Source organism: Terrapene carolina, unplaced genomic scaffold, assembly GCF_002925995.2.
Source record: "Terrapene carolina triunguis isolate 2854851 unplaced genomic scaffold, T_m_triunguis-2.0 Scaffold211, whole genome shotgun sequence".
NCBI lineage: Eukaryota > Metazoa > Chordata > Testudines > Emydidae > Terrapene > Terrapene triunguis.
The window spans coordinates 10,833,294-10,856,845 of NW_020664562.1; the positions used below are offsets into that span (position 1 = coordinate 10,833,294).

The following is a 23,552-nucleotide window of genomic DNA, read 5'->3' on the forward strand; positions in this document are numbered from 1 at the left end:
AAAATCTCTCAAGCCCAGTAGTTAGTAACCAAGATATTTTGGTTTATTCATTTAAAAAAATGTATCCTATATCTTACACTAGCATCTGTAAAATTCCTAGGAGGAAGGAAGCCAGATGGGTGGTAGACTCAAGTAAGTTAAATAGTGTGTTGAAATATATTTAGCAAAACATAATGTAATGTTTTATGTAATGTAAAATAAAGTAATAGCAAAAATAAAATAAAAAATTAAGTACATCGGAAGCAGGAAGCCTGCTAAACCAGTGGGGCCACTGGACGATCGAGATGCTAAAGGAGCACTCAAGGACGATAAGGCCCTTGCGGACAAACTAAATGAATTCTTTGCATCGGTCTTCATGGCTGAGGATGTGAGGGAGATTCCCAAACCTGGGCCATTCTTTTTAGGTGACAAATCTGAAGAATTGTCCCAGATTGAGGTGTCATTAGAGGTGGTTCTGGAACAAATTGATGAACTAAACAGTAATAAATCACCAGGACCAGATGGTATTCAGGAACTCAAACGTGAAATTGTAGAACTGCTAATTGTAGTCTGTAACCTATCATTTAAATCAGATTCTGTACCAGATGACTGGAGGATAGCTAATGTGACGCCAATTTTTAAAAAGGGCTCCAGAGCTGATCCCGGCAATTACAAGCCTGTAAGCCTGACTTCAGTACCAAGCAAACTGGTTAAAACTATACTAAAGAACAAAATTGTCAGACCCATAGATAAACATAATTTTGGGGCGGAGAGGAAGAATCAACATAGTTTTTGTAAAGGGAAATCATGCCTCAGCAAGGGGTCAACAAGCATGTGAGCAAGGAGGATCCAGTGGATATAGTGCACTTAGATTTTCAGAAAGCCTTTGGCTCATAAGGAAGGTAAGCTGTCATGGGATAAGAGGGAAGGTCTTATGAAGAGCTACAAAAGGTTAGAGTGGTAGCCATGTTAGTCTGTATCAGCAAAAACAATGAGGAGTCCTTGTGCCACCTTAGAGACTAACAAATTTATTTGGGCATAAGCTTTCGTGGGCTAAAACCCCTTCATCAGATGCATGGAGTGGAAAATACAGTAGAGTATAAATACACAGCATATGAAAAGCTACAAAAGGATCTCTCAAAACTGGGTGACTGGGCAACAAAATGGCAGATGAAATTCAATGTTGATAAATGCAAAGTAATGCACATTAGAAAACATAATCCCAACTATACATATAAAATAATGGGGTCTAAATTAGCTGTTACCACTCAAGAAAGAGATCTTGGAGTTATTGTGGATAGTTCTCTGAAAACAACCACTCAATGTGCAGCAGCAGTCAAAAAAGCGAACAGAATGTTGGGAATCATTAAGAAAGGGATAGATAATAAGACAGAAAATATCATATTGTCTCTATATAAATCCATGGTATGCCCATGTCTTGAATACTGCATGGAGATGTGGTCGCCCCATCTCAAAAAAAGATATATTGGAATTGGAAAACGTTCAGAAAAGGGCAACAAAAATGATTAGGGGTAAGGAATGGCTTCCATATGAGGAGAGATTAATAAGACTGGGACTTTTCAGCTTTGAAAAGAGATGACTAGGGGAGATATGATAGAGATCTATTAAATCATGACTGGTGTGGAGAAAGTAAATAAGGAAGTGTTATTTACTCCTTCTCATAACACAAGAACCAAATGAAATTAATAGGCAGCAGGTTTATAACAAACAAAAGGAAGTATTTTTTTTCTCACAACGCACAGTCAACCTGTGGAACTCTTTGCCAGAGGATGTTGATAGGGCCAAGACTATAACAGGGTTCAAAAAGAACTAGATAAATTCATGGAGGATAGATCCATCAATGGCTATTAGCCAGGATGGGCAGGGATGGTGTCCCTAGCCCTTGTTTGCCAGAAGCTGGGAATGGGCAACAGGGAATGGATCACTTGATGATTAACTGTTCTGATCATTCCCTCTGAGGCACCTGGCATTGGCCACTGTTGGAAGACAGGATACTGGGCTAGATGGACCTTTGATCTGACCCCAGTATGGCCGTTCTTAAGTTCTAATGTGACAACACAGAATGAAGGGACATGCATTCCCCGGCTAGTTAATTATTAGATATTTAGAATCAAAGAATAAGTAGTTTGGGCAAGGCCTAGAGAATTATATATTGCTCTATGTGAGTATAGCAGTATCTAAGTGTACTTTCAAGCAATGAATACTGGGGTGATTACTGCCTACCTCATCTTTTAAAATGTAGCACATATCCAAAAGTAAGATGCTTGCATATGCTTTACAGTATACTCATTTAGCCTCATTACACTCATTTAGCATCACTAATTCATTAGGTTTCATACAAAAATATCAGCAGCTTAATCATACCAGAAGCTATCAGTAATTTTTAAAACATCTGTTCCTTTTTCTTGCTTTTGTTTCCCTTTTACTAGAAAATTGCATTAATTGAACCTACACTCTGGGTCTAGAAAGCAGAAATGTTTGGGCTTCATGTTATACCATATTGTTGTAAGAATGGGCACCAGATAGAAAAATTATTCAAATATCTTTGTTTTACTTTTAAAAAGGCACCTGGTGCTGCTTTTCTAACTACATTCATTTGTATTTTTTAACTTATTGGAAAGGACGTACATTGTTTTCCAACAGTAATATGCCTAATGCATGTATGTAAATAAAATATGTTTGGTTTATAACTTGAGAAAGATTTAGAAATTATTGTTTCCCCATCCATATTTCTCATTTTCATGCATCTCCCTGTTTTTACATTACACGTTGTTCTCAACTCCTAAAGTTGTGCTGTTCCCCATTGAGGAATGGGATTTAAGAGAATAACTCAACTATAAAAAATAATAGTTGCACTGTAATTAGGTTTTAGGAAGTTTTTGTACTCAAACTACTTAAATTTAACAGCTTGAAGGATCTCATGGATCGTGCCCCAAGAGAGCACTTTCTACGTTTGAGAACACATATAAATTTACCCAAATTATTCACATCATGAAATAAACTGCATGTATAAATGACAGAGTGAAATATACAGTACGTTTCTACGCTGTTCCACAGTGGGCATGCTGGAGCAAGAAAAATCAGTAGAGAGCTCATGATATAGATTGCTGCCTCCACCCTAGAAAGCCACCAGGATCTTTGGAGTCTTTCACTAATACGTCCCCATCTCATTGACTGGTTTTTATTACTCTGACAGCCTATAGCTATGCAGTAGAGATGGGCAGGGTAGAAGAGAGGCACACTCATCCCTTATCTCTGGATAGCAACAAGGAAGTAAGATAGGCTAGATCTCCTGGATAGTCAGGAAAAGAAAGGATTGAAGGGGGATTGTTTCTATTACAACAGTAATAGACAAAACTTATTGCAGTAAGAAATAGGCAATAGTTAAAACAATCTGTCTGTAAAGAATTAAAATCAAATAACAATATAGCCATTACCAGAACTAAAAGAGCATTAACCGTGACTGGTTAGAGTGGCAGTTGGAGACTCTTTGGCTCTCACGAAGCAAACACTTACATTTGTAGGTAACTTTACTTATGGTAGTGGTCAATGGTACTACACACATTCATGTAGCTAAACACATTCTTGAGTTTTTGCAGGACTGTCACCTTAGACCAGGGGTTTCAAACTCAAATGACCACGAGGGCCGCATGAGGACTAGTGCATTGGCCCGAGGGCTGCATCACTGACACCCACCCCTTGCTGCCCTTGGCCCCGCCCCCACTCCACCCCTTCCATGAGGTCCCGCCTCTTCCTGCCCCTTCCCTGCCCCCATTCCAACCCCTTCCCTGAAGTCCTCACCCCAACTCTGCCCCCTCCCTGCCCCCAGGGGGGGCAGGAGAGGTGCAGGGTGTGATGGGGGCTCAGGGCAGGGAATTGGGGTATGGGGTGCAGGAGAGGCGAGGGGTGTGGCAGGGGGTTGGGGTGCAGGGTGCGGCAGGGGGCTCAGGGCAGGGAGTTGGGGTGTGGGGTGCTGGAGGGGTGAGGGGTGCAGCAGGGGGTTGGGGTGCAGCGTGTGGCAGGGGACTCAGGGCAGGGAGTTGGGGTGTGGGAGGGTGTGGGATGTGGCAGGGGGCTCCAGACAGGGGGTTGGGTTGCGGGCTCTGGCCCGGTGCCGCTTACCTAGAGCGGCTCTGGGGTGGCAGCACCGCGCACCGTGGCCAGGGCAGGCTCCCTGCCTGCCTGCCCTAGCCCCTGGCCCTGGCCCTGGCCCTGGCCTCGCTCCACTCTGCTCCACTCCAGGAAGCAGCCGAAGCCCTGGGGGAGGCGGGTGGAACGGCACCATGTGCTGCCCTTGCTCCTCCAGGTACCTCCCCCAAAGCTCCCATTGCCCGCGGTTCCCCGTTCCTGGCCAATGGGAGCTGCAGAGGGCTGTGCCTGGAAGCGAGAGCACGGAGCCCTCTACTTCACCTCCCTGCCCCCGCCCGGGGCTGCACGGACATAGTTCCAGCCGCTTCAGGGAGCGGTGTGGGGCTCGCGGCGCCACGGGGTAGACAGAGGGGCGGGGGGACGCGCGGGCCACACGAAAGAACCCTGAGCCGCATGTTTGAGACCCCTGCCTTAGACTGTGGTGTAACTTGCAATTTTCTAATGGCAAGTCAGCACTACATCGGTGCAGTTGCACCACTGTAGCACGTCTGGTGAAGACGCATTATGTCGGCAGGAGAGCGTCTCCCGCTGACATAGCGCCAGTGTGGACAGCACTTAGGTCACTGTAACTTGTGTCGCTCTGCCGGGGGGTGTCTTTTTCGCACCTCTGACCGACATATGGTACATTCACTTAAGCAGTAGTGTAGACCAGCCCTAAGTTTCTGCATAAATTGCAAGTGTTGTAACTAACAAAGAATAGTGATGTTTGAATTGTAATTGAGCTCATGTTGATTCTAATGTGACCCATAGCTATGCTTGCACACTAACTCTATTAGATCTGGAATTGTAAGATACAGATTCTAGTTTACATCTCATCATTTCTTTCTGCTTTAATTTTTCCAGTATTTTCTGCTTTTCTTTTTATAAAACATTCCAGTATTAGAACTTTTAAAAATGTTCACTGTTGACCTAATAGGGACCAATTCTACTGCCATTAAGTGAATAATAAAACTGACTTCATTTAGTGTAGAATATGGCCTATAGGCTACAGCTCACAAATTTTCTGCTTAGCATTTAGTCTGATGAATTAGAGGGAAAGTCATGGAAACTGGATTAGGAAGTGTGGAAGGATTGAGCAGCAGTTTTTCCCTCTATGAGGATCCTGTGCAGTTGGGGATTCATGTAATGGGAATGGAGCTAGAGATGAGCTATGAAACACAGTATGTTGTTGTTGCCCCACCCCTAACCTGTCAGGTTTTCAGTGTAAATCCATATAGGAGTCGATGCTGCTTCTGAATGCCTGTCGCCAGCTCTCTGCACCATGGCTGCAGTTATTGGGACACAGGTACTAGGTGCAGGGCTGATCAAAAACTTCTATCAACTTTTTTTTAAAGGAAAACTGGATTTTCAGCTAAATGCACACTTTCTGCAAAAGTGTCTGCTTTTCTAAGATATTCATCGGGAAATTGAAATTCAAGAATGTGGCCAAAATATTCGTTTGGTGTTTTTCAGCAAAAAGTTAGTTTTCTACAGAGGAAAAATCCCAATTTCCACCAGCTCCAAGTGGAAGGTAGGGAAGAAAGCTAGGAATGTCAGGGCTGCTGGGGAACTGAGCTAGTAGGGTGAAGAGTCCAGAGAGCTGGTTCCCTGTGCTATTGCTCCAGAACCCATGGGTGTTTTCTCCATAGAAGACACCTCCTCATCAATTATTGTGAGTGGACCACATCCACCCTGATTGAATTGGCCCTGTCAACACTGGTTCTCTACTTGTAAGGTAACTCCCTTCTCGTCATGTGTCAGTATATTTATGCCTGCATCTGTAATTTTCACTCCATACGTCTGAAGAAGTGGGTTTTTTACCCACAAAAGCTTATTGCCAAATAAATGTTAGTCTTTAAGGTGCCACCGGACTCCTCGTTGTTTTTGTGGATACAGACTAGCACGGCTACCCCCTGATACTTGAGGCCCTAAGTTGTGCAGCAACATCAGAGTGCTGCTGCAGTGTGCGTGCAATCATTCAGCTATCGCTATGGTTCATAAACTGGAGAAGGGGAGCCAAGGAGAAAGAAACAACTGTTTTACATGCAGTAGGATTACGTTGCCAGGAGTGGGGCTTCACGCCTCAATATCTTTAAAGTGCTGCTCCTGGGACAGGCTCCTGCTACAAATAGCTCCACAGCCCCACTCTATTACTGCACAGCTTAGACTGTCTGCATGGTGGATACCTCCTCTTGCAAGTCACTCCCTGCTCTTTCAAAGGCAGGGGCTTCAGGTTCTCCGCCCATCTTCCCAGTGCATGCTCCCTGCTTCCTCACCTGCCAATCATCCTCCCACTATGCACCTAAAATGATGGATATGGTTAGAGATGACAATTTCCTGCAATGTCCTAGACAAACCTTACCGTATAACGTTAAACCAAGGTGTACTGAATTAAGTTTAAATATTTTAGTAATTCATTGTATTAAAAATGCAAATATTTACATATTATTGTGTAATATCTCTGTAGGGAGACATAGCTAGCATAAACCCTGGGAAGTGTTATGACCTTCAAAAGACTTTTGAAATTATGTGCCAGGCAAGAATGAACACTTAAAGTTGAGTGAGTTTCCCATGAAATCTCTAGGGAAGGGGTATACAAATATACTCCCTCCACTTATGCAAGAACTCAGCCTTTTCAACCTTCGCCTTGAGAAGGGGACTTTTGTCTGCTGATCAGCTGTTACAAGAGGACAAGACCAGAGGCGCAAATTGTATAAAAGAGTGACTCCTAGATTCATAGTGTTGCTTGTCCCGAGCCAAGGCCGTTATGAAGTTGTAACCACAGGAAAAACTCCTGTGTAGGGTTTGAAGGACTGACTCCTACCATAGCCCTTGCTGGAGTTAGGGTGATCTCTGGTAAGCTTACTAGCATGTGTGGGTTCTTTTATTGTTTTAATGTTTTCTCTGTTATGCTTTCCTATTAAAAATAAGAATCAGCTTAGGAAAAGCTGTGTGGTAACTTATAATTGTGGGCAACTATGTTGCTTAAAACCTTTAAAGAGAAAGCAAAGCAGGTCTACTTAGATGTCTGACTTGCTGGGGAACTCTCAGGGTAGGCAGGGAATTGTGCAGCCTGAAGAAACCCTGGCCAGGAGGGGGAGAGAGATGCACATCTCAATCCAAGAAAGGTGCAGGCTGAGGAGCCAGAAGTCTGAGAGTGGGTACCCTTGGTGGACCATAATAAGGGAATAGAGGTGCAGTTGTCCTGACCTGTGGCAGGGTGTACAAGTAGAGGAGTTGGAATATGGCAATGATTTATTCATTGTGTCATATACATTATAAATCAATCTGAAATGTTATTCAGTAACTTGGCAAAAAGATATGGGCAGTGGCACAGCTACATCATTCCACAGAGACTATTACACAATATGAACAAATATACAGTAAGCACTTTCAGTAATAAGGAGCAAAATGCTTTTGATTGAAAGAAAATCATATTACATTTTCATTGGATACTTTATCATATTCACTCAGAAAGACTGGATTAGTTTTGCAATTCATGCTGCACCACAACCATCTATAAACTCTAAAACTAAATCCCTGTTGACAGAACATCAAATATTTATAAGCATCAAGAACGATTGATCCGTTTCATGCAATATAAGTAGTACTTTGAGAGGGCAAATAAAAAAGAAAATCTTACCATCCATGTCCTTGTGTAGGATCATCCAGGAGCACTCGAATTATATATAACAAACAGCTTAATAACTTGAGAGAAAAATTGAACAATCGTATTCTGAGACCTGTTTGATAAAAGGAAAGAAAATACAAATTCAGTTTCTTCAGATTTTAATTCATGTTTAATGTAAAACTACTTAAAAGGAACAAGATATGCCTTCAACTCAAGTCAGAGAACTTGTGATGACAAGTATTCAAATATTAATATTTGGAAGTTTTTATGGAATAGCTTTGTGTAGGGAATGTATGATTATTGCCCAAATGTATAAAATATTAAACTATATTAAAGTATTGATAAAGTGGCACAAAAGTCAGAAAATGTAAAAACTAATACCTGGGACAACTTTAACTCTACTCCTTTGTGTGTGTACACTGAACTGTACTGCATACAAGGTCTAAAATAATGCAACCAAACATAATGTAGTGTCTTCTACAAGCTCAGGCCCCAGGTAGGTAATAAGTTCCATGTGGGCAGATGCCCGCATGTGTGCAAAGCCTCCTTGAACTCAAAGGGGCTCGACATGAGCACAGCGTTTGCTGCTCCGAGGATCCAATTGAAGCCAATGGAACCATTAACTCAATGGTCATTGAATCAGACTCTGAGCTCATTGCAGCATCAGGACCAAAGATATGCATGTGATCTTTTAATTAGAGAGAGTATAGCCTTAATTGCACAAGTGTAATGTTTTTTGCATTTAATACTTACATTAAAAAAAGTTACCAGTAATTATACTAATAGTCACTGTTGGCAAAGGCAAATGGGTAGAAAGCAATATGATTAGCAACCATTAGTAAACTGTACACTTGTAGACCGAGGCTCCAATCCTGAATTTGGATCCCCACAGTTGGACCCTTGTGCCCATGCAGAGTTCTGTTGACTGATGTGAGCTCACACAGATCTGATTGCAGGAGCAGGATATTAGTAAGCACCAGTCAACCATAGAATAACTAGTGTCTGTCATTGTAAGCTAAGACACCAATTCTTCTAGCACTTATGCATGTGAATAGGCCCATTGTACTGAATAGAACCAGTCGTATGTTTGCCTTGTTAGGGCCCAATTATGTTTTTCCATACCTATATGTGTGCTTGTGTGTATACATACTTCTAAGAGAAGAGTGCAAAAGCTATTTATTGAGCATAACTCCCTGTCTCCCCTATCCCAGTGCTGGAGCCCCCATGCATTCCATCAACTTGTGCTTCTGGGGGAAGTTGCATTCAAACTGAACATTTAAGTTAAAGTTTCTGAAAATCATTCCCCTCTTCCCGTCTTCAAAAAGTAGAATACTTAATTACAGACAAATTCAGAACAGTGTCTACTTTAACTATATCTTAGAATCTGTGTATGAGAGAGACAGAGAAAATAAGGATTTATAATGGAGCACTGTTTGCTACTTTAACGTGGAGATACATTCATATTATGAAGGTTAGATTAACCCCTTTTGGAACCTGGCATTGGTAAACTGGGGGTTAAAACCCCATCCTAGGTTCCCAAGCAGTGAGAAGTCCTACAGCTGTGACCAGCAATTAGACTTGTCAACATTTATCTAGAGACTCCTGCTGTCTTATCAAATCTAATTAACAACATACTCTTGATTTCCCCAGAGCAGGGAGAAGAGATAGAAAAGGAAAGAGGATATAACCAGAGGCTAAGAGGGCTGGGGTATGTGCGTATTCATTGCTGTGTTATAAGCTTTACTTTTTTTCTTTTTGAACTATTGCTGAAGGAAGAACTTCTTATCTGAACTAACCCTTTTGGGGAAATCTGCTTAAGCAGGACAGCTACTATGCCAGCTGGGCTATTATAAGTAGGCAAGCAGGTGAGGTGAGAGAATAAAGGGCATTTTTGTATTGGCCTCATCTGTCTAGTCCTTCTGTTAATGAAATGAAAAGGTCTACAATCTGCGGTTTTGTGCTTTTATTTTAGCTCTGTAAATGTTAATCTCTGTGTGGAACACATCCTGTTTTCCCTACTGATAATATAGCAACTTTTAATCATTATTTGAAGTCATATTTTGGTTATAAAAGGTAACTAGAGTGCCTGACATTATCTGGGAAGACGTGGACAGTAGCAATGTAAACTTCCCCCATGCTGCTCTGCAATGCACCTCAAATGTGACCTAGAAACCCCCCTCCCCCCCGAGAGAGTTCAGTCCCCATACAAAGTAAGTCCTTGACTTCTCTGCAGAGACTACAGACGTTCAGTTGCAATGTAGACATGTGACATGTCCATCAAGTGAGACCATCCTGTCACCAAATAGGCCATCAAATCCTAATAAAATAATAATGCATTTCCGTTCTGCTAACCAGGGCTTAATTTGAACTAGTGGTTTAAGCACCAAGACTGCAAACACGTTAGCATATCCTTAACTTTGAGCACGTAAGGAGTACCTGCATGCTTAAAGATCAGCTCAGGCACGTTTGCAGAAGCCTGGCCTTAGTGTTCACAGTCTTATCGCCAAAAAGCAATCTTCTAATCCTCCCATAAATCAACTCAGAAAATAATTGCTAACTGGGACATTTGGTCATTGGTCTGTGTGACGGGTTGAATCAGAGAAACCCCCTGGGAGCTGCCACCTGATGTGCCAAGACTACTTCTGCCCCTGCTTTCCTGCTCTGGCAGCTTAGGACTTCAGTGCCCTGCCTGGTTTGAGCCAGACCCGCTAGCCTGCTGCAAACCCAGACCCACGGTCTGAACCACGTCCCCTAACAGCTGTAGCCTTAACTGAAAGCAGCTTACAGAAGTGTTCTTGTATTTAACGCTCAGATGTCCAACTCCCAATGGGGTCTAAACCCAAATAAATCCGTTTTACCCTGTATAAAGCTTATACAGGGTAAACTCATAAATTGTTTGTCCTCTATAACACTGATAGAGAGAGATGCACAGCTGTTTGCCCCCCCCCCAGGTGTTAGTGCATACTCTGAGTTAATTAATAAGTAAAAAATGATTTTATTAAATACAGAAACTAGGATTTAAGTGGTTTCAAGTAGTAACAGACAGAACAAAGTGAATTATCAAGTAAAATAAAATAGAACACGCAAGTCTATGTCTAATAAACTTAATACAAATAACACCTCACCAGTTCCAGTAAGCTTCCTTTTACAGACTAGTCTCCTGCTACTCTGGGTCCAGCAATCACTCACACCCCCTCTAGTTATTGTCCTTTGTTCCAGTTTCTTTCAGGTATCTTTGGGGGTGGACAGGCTGTCTCTTTAGCCAGCTGAAGACAAAATGGAGGGGTCGCCCACGGGCTTAAATGGACTTTCTCTTGTGGGTGGAGATCCCCTTCTCTCACCTATGCAAAGTCCAGCTCCAAGATGGAGTTCTGGAGTCACCTGGGCAAGCCACATGTCCATGCATGACTCACAGTTTTTACAGGAAGAAGCCATTGCCCACATGGTATCTTGAATGTCTCCAGGAAGACTTCTTACGCGGATTGGAGCATTCCAAGATGCATTGTTCCTTAAGTGCTTCTTGATTGGGCACTTAACTTTGTGAATTCCTTTCTCCAGGAACTGACCAAATGCTCTACTAAGGTTATTTAGAAATCAAGCCAGTACACAGCCAATATTCATAACTTTGAATACAAAAATGATACATTCATACAAACAGGATTAATAGATCATAATGTTTACATAGATATGTTACATGCATATGTAGCACAGAACATAGTCCAGTTATGTCATATATATTCATAAGCATATTTCCATAAAGCCTTATGGGGGGCACCGTCACAGTCTGTATTGAGACCTTGGAGGTTTATTACAGAAAAAGCTCTTCTTTAATAAGTTTTTTTGATACTCCTTCTCATAAACAAATTAGGGAAATACAACCTAAATGGAGCTACTATAAGGTGGGTGCATAACTGGTTGGAAAAGCGTTCCCAGAGAGTAGTTATATCAGTGTTTTTCAGTGAAGTTGGAAGGGCATATTGAGTGGGGTCCTGCAGGGATCATTTCTGGGTTGGGTTCTGTTTGATATTTTTATTAATGATTTAGATAATGGCATAGAAAGTACACTTATGAAGTTTGCAGATGATATCAAGCTGGGAGAGGTTGCAAGTGCTTTGGTGGATAGGATTAAAATTCAAAATGATGTGAACAAACTGGAAAAATGGTCAGAAGTAAATAGGATGAAATTCAATAAGGACAAATGCAAAGTACTCCACTTAGGAAGGAACAATCAGTTGTATGCATACAAAACAGGAAATGACTGCCTAGGAAGGAGTATTGTGGAAAGGGATCTGGGGGTCATATTGGATCACAAGCTAAATATGAGTGAACAGTGTAACACTGTTGCAAAAAAAAGCAAACATCATTCTCGGATATACTAGCAGGAGTGTTGTAAGCAAGACATGAGAAGTAATTTTTCCGCTCTACTCCACTCTGATTTGGTCTCAACTGGAGTATTGTGTCCAGTTCTGGGCACCACATTTCATGAAGGATGTGAACAAATTGGAGAAAGTCCAGAGAAGAGCAACAAAAATGATTAAAGATCTAGAAAACATGACCTATGAGGGCAAATTGAAAAAAAAAAATGGGTTTGTTTAATCTGGAAAAGAGATGACTGAGAGAGGACATAACAGTTTTTCAATTACATAAAAGGTTGTTACAAGGAAAAGTTTCCTGGTCCAAATCCCACCCGCTCCACACACCTTCCACCCTCCAAAACCTTGCCATTAAGCACAGCCAATCTCTCCCAGCAAATTTTATTTCGCTGTTCCATCCAATGCTGAGGGGGTACGGGTTCTATGCACTGCAGGGGCGGCAGTCCCTGTGGCCATCCCTCCCATGTATTTCTCTGTCCCACCCATACTAAGCCTATGCGTGGATAGTACACCTCGGACCCCATTAGAAACCATTTGTCATTATTTTCTATTAGCACTTGCCACACAGGTTCTTGGGACCATTTCCATTTGCACCCACCCCTGAACCCCAGCTGTAAAAGGGTGGCCGAGGTCTATTTTCCTCTAGCCACTCCCCTGACAGGAAGGGTACACCGACCCAGTGTGCAGTCTCCCAGCATTGTCTGCCAGGTGGCTCTAAAGGGCCAATACACCTTTAATTGATTTTTTACATTGGTCCCTTCTAATTCAGATGGCCATAAACCCCGGCGGGCATCCTAAAAGAGATTTACAAGATGATTGGTGAGGGTTTGTTGAACCTGGCCACATGCCTCTCCCCCCCCTCCAAATAGTTTTCACACTGTTTACCAGTTCACTCATAAGGGATTCTGTAATATTTTCGAGGGTTAGAATGACATTTCCTGACAGACGGTCAGTTGAGCTAAGTGCAGATCGCTGCAATAATTCCTACCTATCTAGTAGCCCCAGGGCATGTTCCAGGCATTGAATTCTAGCCGCTGAGTCAGCTTCCTGCATCAACTTTCAACCTTCCCATAGATAGTTTGTGAAAGCTCGCCATTTTTGGGTGTTCTTTTCTACCGAGTTTATAATTGCCCATAGCAGCATTCTTTCACCAGTCACTGGGGAACAGAGTGATAGATATTTGTAAACCTGATGCATTAAGAACCACAGGTCTTTGGATGGGGGTAGACCACCATGGGGAAAGGTGTGTTACAGACAATTTGGGGGAGGTGGAGGAGTAGGGAGGGGAAGAGGTTTAATTACAGTGCATTTTCCCTTGGTCCAAAAGGGGACAGCACTACATGTCCAATAAAAATGGGGTGCCGTGACTGAAGAATGCAGAGGGGAGTGGGATTTCCATCTGATGTCCATGTTCCCCAGAGAGCTGAATCATTTTTCTGCACGATTACCAAGGGGGGAAAGGCACACACTGCTGCATAAACAATCACCTGGGTGGTTTGTACAAAGTGACCTAAGTGACCACTCATTCCTCCCTCTTTAAAAGTCCACTTTGCTGAACTATTGTGGGTATATTCGGATGCTTTTAAGGAGCCGTTATTAAACCACTGAACAAAGTGATTGGTAGGGCCACATCCATTTTGCATGTATGGTTGGCACCAGGCACTGAGGGTGTCAGGGTGAGTAGATGGCGGGTTAGGGGAAGGAGAGGGGAGAGTAGATTGGCATGGGGCATTCGTGGGTGCCCTATGGGTCATGGTGTGTGGTAGCAGAAAGGGTTTATATTTAAGATCACTGGCCACTTCGGGTAAGGCCACCCACCCTACTCCCACTTCTTTGAATTCACAGTGGCGAGGATAGGGAATGAACCCCAGGTGATATGCAGTACCACAGTATGAATACCTTTCTGAACCACAAGTTCCTCCCTGCCACCAAGTAATTGATCACCTTCGATACCAGGGCCACTGTCGGACCTGTGCCAGGGTGTAGTACTTTGATTCCTGTTGCTTTTCAGAATTTACCGGATCATGGGCTGGATGATCCGGGGTGTAATACTTGAATTCCTGTTGCATTCCAGTATCCAACAGATTAGGGGCTGGATAAAAAGGCCGATTAAACCCAACCCAGGCAGCTGTGGGAAGTATCCACAGGAATGGCCATAGTCCCGAAAAACAGAATCACTTCATTCCAGTTGGCATTTGGTTAAAGCATTATAACGCTTTACCTGAGAGACATGAGCCCACGAGTGCTGACCCTCATGGGATAAGCACACCAGAGATGAATGAATCATGTCAGCTACAAGATAAGGACCCTCCCACCGAGGCACCATGAAGGGGTGGGGGCTGTGAGCATGATACATCACCATCATCCCTGTTCATATTTGATCCAGGGAATTGTGTGGGGGATCATACCAGGCCTTGGTTTTGGCCTTAGCCTTGCCCTCTGATTGGGCAGCTTCCATGTGTAATATTCAGATTCGCTCCTGAAGATGGAGGATCCAATCCTCTATGTTAGCCTGCACGACCTGTTCCATCACTGGGGGTGTAAGCAGGTTTTCCCACCGAGGCATTGGTCTGCCTATTAGGCGTTTGTGATGTCTGAAGCCTGTCGCTTTGGCAGTTCAGGCTCGGATACATGTTAAAATAAAAGGCAAGAGCTTGGCCCAATTTGTGCCTCCCATATTGGCACCCTTCCGAAGCTCTTCCTTGATGGTGCAATTCACGCGCTTCACTTGCCCAGCGACTTGAGGGTGGTAGGAGATGTGGAGTTGCCACTCCACACCCAGCAATTCACTGAGGTGCTGCAATAGGGAGCTGTGAAATGCTGGCCCTCGATCCGAATCCATGATCCGGGGAACCCCCCAGCGTACAAAGACCTGGGTAACAAGCAGCAAGGCAGTGGTTTTGGTGGTTTCGTCCTGAGTAGAGAAGGCTTCCACCCATTTACTGAATTTCTCTACTATTACCAGCATAAATCGATACCCAGCTTTAGTGCGGAGAAGGGGACCCACATAGTCCATCTGTATCCTTTCCCAGAGGCCAGTTAAGGGTCGCTCCATGAGCTTTCCCTTTTGACCAGCTGGGGCTGGCTGGTGTCGGGCACACTCCAGACATGCGGCTAGCCAGGCTTTAACATCCCCTTTGCATGAAGGCCACCAGCCCAGGCAGCTTACTGTACCCATCATTTCTTCCACCCTTGAATGTCCACCTGCCTTAGAGCTGTGTACCCACTGCAGCAGGGTGTCCCTCCACCAAAGGGGTATGTAGGGAACCAATTGGCCCTCCTTTTCCCTGACCCACAGCCCCTTCTCCTGTTGCAGACCCAGAGGAGTAGGACCTTCCCAGTCCCGCTGCTCTCACTCACAGGCGGCAGCCCACTCCGCTTGGTTCCAGGTGCAGACGGCTGCCACTGGGTGGTTCCTAGGGGGCAGCTGGTATTGGGCTGGGAGCAGCTGTGCTGCAGCTTTAGCCACTGAATCTGCCTGCGCATTTCCTGCTGCTCCATATCCTGTCTTCTGGTGAGCCTTTACCTTAACCATGAGGACTGGATTATGAACCTTATTGTGGATTGTTTTCCACAGATTGTGATGACATATGGAGGTTCTCAAGGTATCCTGCCATTTGTGAGAGGCCCACCACCCCAGTAACTGGGTAGCCCCCTCAGAATACATAGTCACTATCCAGGACCACTACCCTTCGTCCTGCAAAGGGAAAATCTTCCCATAAGTGGAGCAAGACCCATAGGGCACTCAGCTCAGCCCACTATGCACTTCCCTCCAAAGGGAGTAGGACCAGCTTTGCCAGGGACTGACTATTCCAATACCGGTAACCCGCTTTCCAGCAGGGCTGAGGTAGCAACTACCATCAATAAACCAGAGCTCATCCCCGCTTTTGACCTGATCAGGGGAAAGATCCCAAAACCAACTTGTAACCTCAGGGGACTCGGGGATCACACAGGTATGGGGTGTACCTAATTAGCAATCCAGCAACCCGATGCTCTGGATCTTTTAGCTGCTTTTGTTCAACTTGGCTGTTTTCCAAAGCAATTGCCCACTGACCAATTTGAATATCAGTTACACCCCCTCTTTGCAGGTCACCAGAATGAACTAGTTTATCTGGAGTATGAGAGGTTCGCAGAACGAATTTCCCTCCCCCAATTAAGTACTTTAGCTTTTGCAATGCCCAGTATCAAGCTAGCACCATTCTTTCGCAGGGTCCGTACTTGCTTTTTACAGCTGACAGATGGCGGGAGGCAAATGCTGACAAGCCACTACTCCAATTTCCTCCCCAAAGACTTCTGGGTATAGAATGAAGGGTTTCTTGGGGTCGGGGCTGGCCAGACTAAGGGCGGAGGCGATATGCTGTTTCAGTGCTGTAAAGGCTCTTTCACAGTCTGGTGTCCATTCCCAATCCAGAGACCGGAGCAGAGCTTGCAAGGGTCACAACAAAGTGCTGCATCGAGGAATGAATTCTCGGCAGAACCCAGTTAGTCCGATAAATGAAGCTAGATCCCTAGCATCAGTGGGACGTGGCAGCTGGGCGATAACTGCCGCCCGACTTGAATCAACAGACCACCTACCCGGTTCAATGGTTACCCGTAGGAAAGTTACTGAGGGTTGGACCAGCTGAGCTTTTCTCCCATTCAGCTTTAATCCTGCACCCCCAAGACCCTTAACTATTTCTCAGGTAGTCACAGCCACCTCCTCCTTTTCCCATCCCCGGATGAGAATGTCATCCACATACTGAATACATTGCTGACTTGCGAGTCCCAATGCATCCAGAACCTGCTTGAGCTCCCGGTGAAAGGGGGTGGGGGCATTGAGACCCCTGCCAAGTGAAGGCGGTCTTCCAACGGCTTTCCTGGGCCAAAGGAATGGACCAGAATCCATTGGAAATATCTAGCACAGAAAACCACTGGTCCCCTGATTGAATTCGGGTGATCATGTTGGGCAGGCATGCCACTAGTGGCGCGAGGAAGGGGGGTTTAGTTCCCGGTAATCAATGGTTAGCCTCCAAGACCCATCTGGTTTATGTACAGGCCATATGGGGGCATTAAAGCAGGAGGCAGTGGGTTCAATAAGCCCCCGCTGCTCTAGGACCTCCATCGTAATGGAGAGATCCTGAATAGCCGCTCGAGTGATGGGATACTGCTTAACGGCTGGAGGAGCTCCCTCCCCCGCCCATACTCACTAATGTTTGGAGCTGCCCAGCATTTAGGCTGTCCATTGCCCATCCTGACAAGTCCTCCCAACCCGAGGGAATGATTCCCGGCTTTGATCCTTTTGCTAAACTGCTTACCAACCCCAGGGGATCACCTGGCCGTGCCCATTAGGGATGGACCACAGTTGGTTACACAGGTCAATGAACACATGCTTTAAACTGGGTACCCCTATAATATTAAGTTGGCTATTGGGGCCAATATCCCAGGGAGCGGGATCAAAAGGATCACCCTCAGAAGGCCAGAATGTCCCATCCTGTTCAATTCCCCAATTTTTGCCTCCCATAGTGCCTCCAAATAATATTTGCCTGCCCCATTCCCGGGCAGGGCCATGTGTCAGATTTAAGCTTGATCCAAAATCCAAAAGATATGTCCCTTCAGGCCACCATTCACCCGCCTTCAGATTACCGGGCAATCAAACTGATCCACAGAGAGAGACCAGCTCCGTGGACCGGCCTGAGGGCTCCCCAAGTCAATGCTCACCACAGTGGGAGCCCACACATGTCCGCATTTAAAGCATGTCTCCCTCTGGGCAAAATTATTGGCTTGGCAACTGGGGCAGGGCCAGTCTCCTTTCCTTGCTACAGGGCTGGCCTTAGAGCCCGAGGAAGCTAGGGGACTGGGCTGGGACCTTTGGGGTTTTGGCCCTTGCTCCTTGAGGAGGGCATCAAGGTGCTCCTCCAAGCGTCAGATCTGGGAAGAAGCATCCCTACCACTGGGTCCATTTTGAGATGCAGGGGTGTCCTGGGCTATATTCTGCCGTGCAAACTCAGAGGCCCTTTCCACTACTACAGGCAGATTGTCAGCCCGGAAGGGTCCTGCCTGTAACTCCAGCCAATCGCGGAGCGGGGGACTCAGGCATTGAAGCCAAGCATCGAGAAGGGCTGTTCCCCAACCTTCCCCAGGGGGTAATAGCCATTCATTTCCGAGGTCACCAAATATACGAATCCAGATTTGGATGCGGGGAATAGCAGCGTGCGGGTGTTCCCCTGGTATAAGGGCTAATTTAACTAAGCCTGTTGTTTGGGAATATACCGTGAAGAGAATCCGGGCTGTGTCCAGGACAATTGTTTGGAAATCCTTGTCCTGGAGGCCAACAGCCACTGCCAAAAGACCCAAAATCTTCTCCCAGGCTAAAGCCAAATCATTTCCTGTATACTGGTTTAGCCGGCTTTCCACCCACTCTAGCCATTGCAGGAACACATTCCATTCTTGGGGTTGGGGGCCCAATTCTCTGTACAGGCTTTCCCTATCTCTTCTGACATGGATGTGATGGTAGCCTCTTGTCGGATCGTGAGACCACCCTCCTCTGAATCCAAAGCCTAGGGTGGCACCAGAATACCGGACTGGCGCAGGAGCTCTGCAGCCTTGTTTCTAGCAGTCTGGTTCTCCTGTGCCATTCTGACCATAGTTCGTGTCATGACAGGATAGATGGGGTTTATTGGGGAATTGGGGTCTTCATAAACAGGAGGGGCTGAGGGTGCAAGAGAGTAAATGGGGGCCAGAGAACAAGAATTTTGCTTTAAGGTGTCTACTTGATCCTTCAGGGGCAGGTTCTCTGACTTAAAAGAATTAAAATTGTCCATACAATTTTCAGCCATTCTGAGTGCCAGCACACTGTGACGATTTACCGTGCACTGTTCTTCAGCAATTTGTTGCACAGTTTCCACTTTGCTTCTAAGACTCGTAACCTCCTCCCATAAACCTGACAGACCCTCACACAGAGCCTGAAGCAAAACAGCCTTTTTCTTATCCTGGGAGCACTTGTACGCCAGGGCAGCTTCCACCACCCGTGGATGGCTGGCCAATCATGACAATCCCTGGGTGGGAGCGCATAAGGACCCCCACCAGTTTATTAATAAACCCCTTAACCGGGGTTGCAGGAAAGGGCCTGTTCCACTTACTCATTGAATCCATGGCGAGATGTGGTGATCAGGCATGACTCTCCCCTGGGATCCTGTTTGTGATGCCAGATGTTAGAGAATGAGCAGACTGACCCAGAGGCGGATTGAGTAGACGGGCTTCTTTATTGCGGTACTTGTTCCCCTCAACCCAATTGTCGAATAAGCACTGAGTTAGTTACAGCACACTCTTTTTATCTAAGTTAGTATGTAAATACCTACGTTTACTACAACACCCCAAAACCCCTTATTGAGTAATATGAACGCCCATACAATGAATATAATTATTCCCGCTCCTGTTTACCATTTACAGCATTAAGCATATTCTACAGACATTTTTACTTTGAAGACACATTTATTTGCAATAATTGCAGCCACAAATTCCCTTAATCACCAGTTTACAGGGAAGGGAGGAAGAGTAACAACCTTTTATGTAACCCGCTAGCCTGCTGCAAACCCAGCAGCTGGGGTTCAGGGGTGGGTGCAAATGGAAATGGTCCCAAGAACCTGTGTGGCAAGTGCTAATAGAAAATAATGACAAATGGTTTCTAATGGGGTCCGAGGTGTATTATCCACGCATAGGCTTAGTATGGGTGGGACAGAGAAATACATGGGAGGGATGGCCACAGGGACTGCCGCCCCTGCAGTGCATAGAACCCGTACCCCCTCAGCATTGGATGGAACAGCGAAATAAAATTTGCTGGGAGAGATTGGCTGTGCTTAATGGCAAGGTTTTGGAGGGTGGAAGGTGTGTGGAGCGGGTGGGATTTGGACCAGGAAACTTTTCCTTGTAGCTGGAAAACTCTACTTATCAGATTCGTAGACCAGCCATGCGACAGCTTAATGTAATCTGACACCCAACGATACCCACTAATTGGACTATGGTGGTACCAGAACCCACCTGGATGAACTGGGACTATTTGATACAATTGCTCAGGCAGTTCCAGTCGAGCAACGCTGAACACAGGTCTTAGAAACCTAGGCCCTTCGAGGAATGAATGCCTTCCAACTAGCTACTAAACTGCCTGCTGATTTTACTTGGACTGTGCCCTTCAGACAGGCCTAATGGACACTCATTCGCTTCTTGGTCGTATTACTCATGTTGTTGGGGTGTTATTCATACAAATTGTATTCTTAATTGTATTCATGGGGTGCTTAAGTTTATGTGCTGCCCTAGCCTCTCCCCGGAAGCCATACTTGTAAATGCAGTGGCTTACGCCTTTTATAACCTGCCTTCTCTCTCATCCCATAGCATAACCGGTGGACCAAGGTATCGGGCTAACTGGAGCCAGGACCTCCAGCCCAAGTGCCCACCATCCAGTGTGTGGGAAGGAGGGGCGTCTGGGCCCTTCTTTGAAGAGAGTGGGGGACTATTGGGATATGTAGGGGTTAAGTAGAGACCTGGGAAACAGCTGGTGTGCAGACATGGTATTAGGGAGTAGAGGCACAGGCAGGCACCGCTTCTACGCTTAATAGATAAAGTGCAGGCACCGTATCTGCGCTTGATAAAGTGCTACCCCTCTCCCTTCCCTTCTGCTTGTTAAGGATTGATAAGCATTGCAACTGCATAAGGAATGTGGGAATCTAAAGGATACTCTTTGTGTAAAGCAGTGTTATCTCCCCCTCCCTTCCTTTCCCAGCTCCCTAAACAAGCTCGAGGTCGTGGCCCTTTCCTCCCTTCCCAGCAAACTGGTGATTAAGGGAATTTGTGGCTGCAATTATTGCAAAGAAATGTGTTTTCAAAGTAAAAATGTCTGTAGAATATACTTAATGCTGTAAATGGTAAACAGGGGCGGGAATAATTATATTCATTGTATGGGCGTTCATATTACTCAATAAGGGGTTTAGGGGTGTTGTAGTAAACGTAGGTATTTACATACTAACTTAGATAAAAAGAGTGTGCTGTAACTAACTCAGAGCTTACTCTACAATTGGGTCGAGGGGAACAAGTACCACAATAAAGAAGCCCGTCTACTCAATCCGCCTCTGGGTCAGTCTGCTCTTTCTCTAACAGGTAGGGTGACCAGACATCAAATATGAAAAATCGGGACGGGGGTGGGGGTAATAGGAGCCTATATAAGAAAAAGACCCAAAAATCGGGACATCTGGTCACCCTACTAACAGGGGACTTGACTAGAAGACCTCTCGAGGTCCCTTCTAGTCCTATGGTACTATGACTTTCAGACCAGGGGTGGCAGAGAAAACATAGCAGGCCATATTAGCAAGACAAGACTACAAATCAAGAGAGAAGTTTTGCTGTATAAAACATGTTAGATTCCATTATGGCAATTATTTTAAGCAATATCCTTCATACTGCAACTAAGATGTTTTCCCCCCTCAAAAGTGTAGTATACCACACAGAAAATTCTAGTAGGTGTCATAAATCTAAATGACATGAAATGGTTTGGAGAATTGGACTTATTTTCATTGGAAAAGACAAGGTTTTGAGATAACCCCAATAGAAACTTTAAATATTGCAAAAGCGACTTAATAGTGATAGCATGGCAATTGAGTCCATAGAAGTAAACAAGCACTAGCAAAGGAAAAGCACCCCAGAATCCTGGGGGCACTGAATCTGAGTAATGATGCTGCTATATTCTCTTTCTAATTGTAGTTCATTACAAAACTACAACAAAAAAAACCTAATGCCTGCAAAAAAAAATAAAATATCACTAATAACTTCACATGAAGAGCTGCTTTCCCTTGATATATTGGATTTATTTGTGACAAACAATGACTTGAAAAAGTAGTCTTGCTATACAAATCATCTGGGCTGCTAACCAGATTCCCATTGCTACTTTATCAGAAGCATCTCCCTATTCTGCCTCTGTTTAATTCCTGTACCTCTAGAAATTTTCATTTGATCAGAACTGAGACCCTTTGGTGGGTTCTGCTAAGGAAGGACTCAGAGTCCAAAAAATAAGAAGCTTATTTTAGATTAACTCTATTCTTGGTAGAAAACAGCAAGACTTTGCGCTGGTGAAACGTAGGAGTTTACATGGACTTGTTTGTCTGCAGCACTCAAATTCTGGCAAGAGATCTGTATGGATGGAGTGAAAATGTGTCGGTGGGAAAACATGAAATCAGTACACAGAGCTGTCAGCTCCACTGTCTCTGGAACAACACAGGCTGCAGGGTTCACTGGCATGCGAAGTGGAGGAAGCACACCAGGGCACAAGCCCTTTGTCATCCCCCACTCCACTAAGGAGCATGGAGTTGGCTATTGCAGTGAGGGATAGAGCACAGCTAAGACTCTCAGAAATATGATTATTTAAATTGTATCTCTTATGCAGCGTTTTCCTGCAGGGTTTCTATGGAGCCTGGGGTGGAACTTATTCTCTTATGGCAATCCCACAAGGGATAACAATGCCACTTGTACTCCTCCTGGAAGTGAATCTTCTCCCTGGCATGCAACTGACCAAAGAGTCAGGGGCTGTTCTTTACTAACACCTGAGCTGGTAACTCTACTTGTTTAATCCAGTGTTTCTCCATTCCAAGATCTAAAATGTGTTACTTCTCTCACCTCTGTCCTTTTCTAGTAGTCATTAACAATTGTTTAGTCTAACCATTTTCTTGTGTATTTTGGGGTGACATAGTGTTTGAATACCCACTCTAAAACTACTGTTTTTGGAATTCTTCATGTATAAGTTTAACTGGTTCCTTGTCTGACTTTCTCTTTCGATAGATCCGGTTTTGTGAGAAAGTGTTGTATGTGTGACCAATAAGTATTGCTTCCAGTACTTGGAAGTTTATCTGTTTCAAGACACTTGAGTGATAGGCTTATCTAGGGAATATTTACCAAATTATAGACTATCCCAGAGTTCATTTGGTATAGTTAGGTATTTGAGTCTCCCCTCTTGTTGATGCTATTGACTGCTGTCAGAGGGCCTGGTTCTCCAATGCTTTGCACTTTGAATAGTCAAGCACATTGTTATTATTTTTTATTATCATAGCACCCACAACCTCTAGTCATGGACCAGGACCCCATTGTGCTAAGTACTGTACAAACACAGAGCAAAAAGATGGTCATCTGTTTAAAGTGGGTGTGAAACACTACTCTTCTCATTGAGTACAGTTTTACACTCTTTGCACATGTGTAAATGGCTAGCCAATGTTAAGGCAGTAAAGGATTAGGCCCAGATTTGTTTCACTATGTCCAGGAGTTTCTAGTTAAAACATATTTTTCTAGTCCTAAATGTCTTAGTTGAATTATTTTTAATCTCTTTTCTCTATGTGAAATGGGTTACTAGTTTTCATTCTTTCCATTCCTTCAAACATCACTGTAAATCCACTATTCTTAATTTC

At 44.5% G+C, this 23,552-nt stretch overlaps 1 protein-coding gene across 1 annotated transcript in view; it reads right to left on the minus strand.

Moving 5' to 3' along the window:
• Positions 1–23,552, minus strand: part of LOC112117767 (potassium channel subfamily T member 2) — a 287,927-nt gene that overhangs the window by 182,168 nt on the left and 82,207 nt on the right. Inside the window, exon 3 of the mRNA XM_026655747.2 lies at positions 7,772–7,871. Coding sequence (XP_026511532.1) covers positions 7,772–7,871 — 100 coding nt within the window. The remainder of the gene's footprint in view (positions 1–7,771; positions 7,872–23,552) is intronic.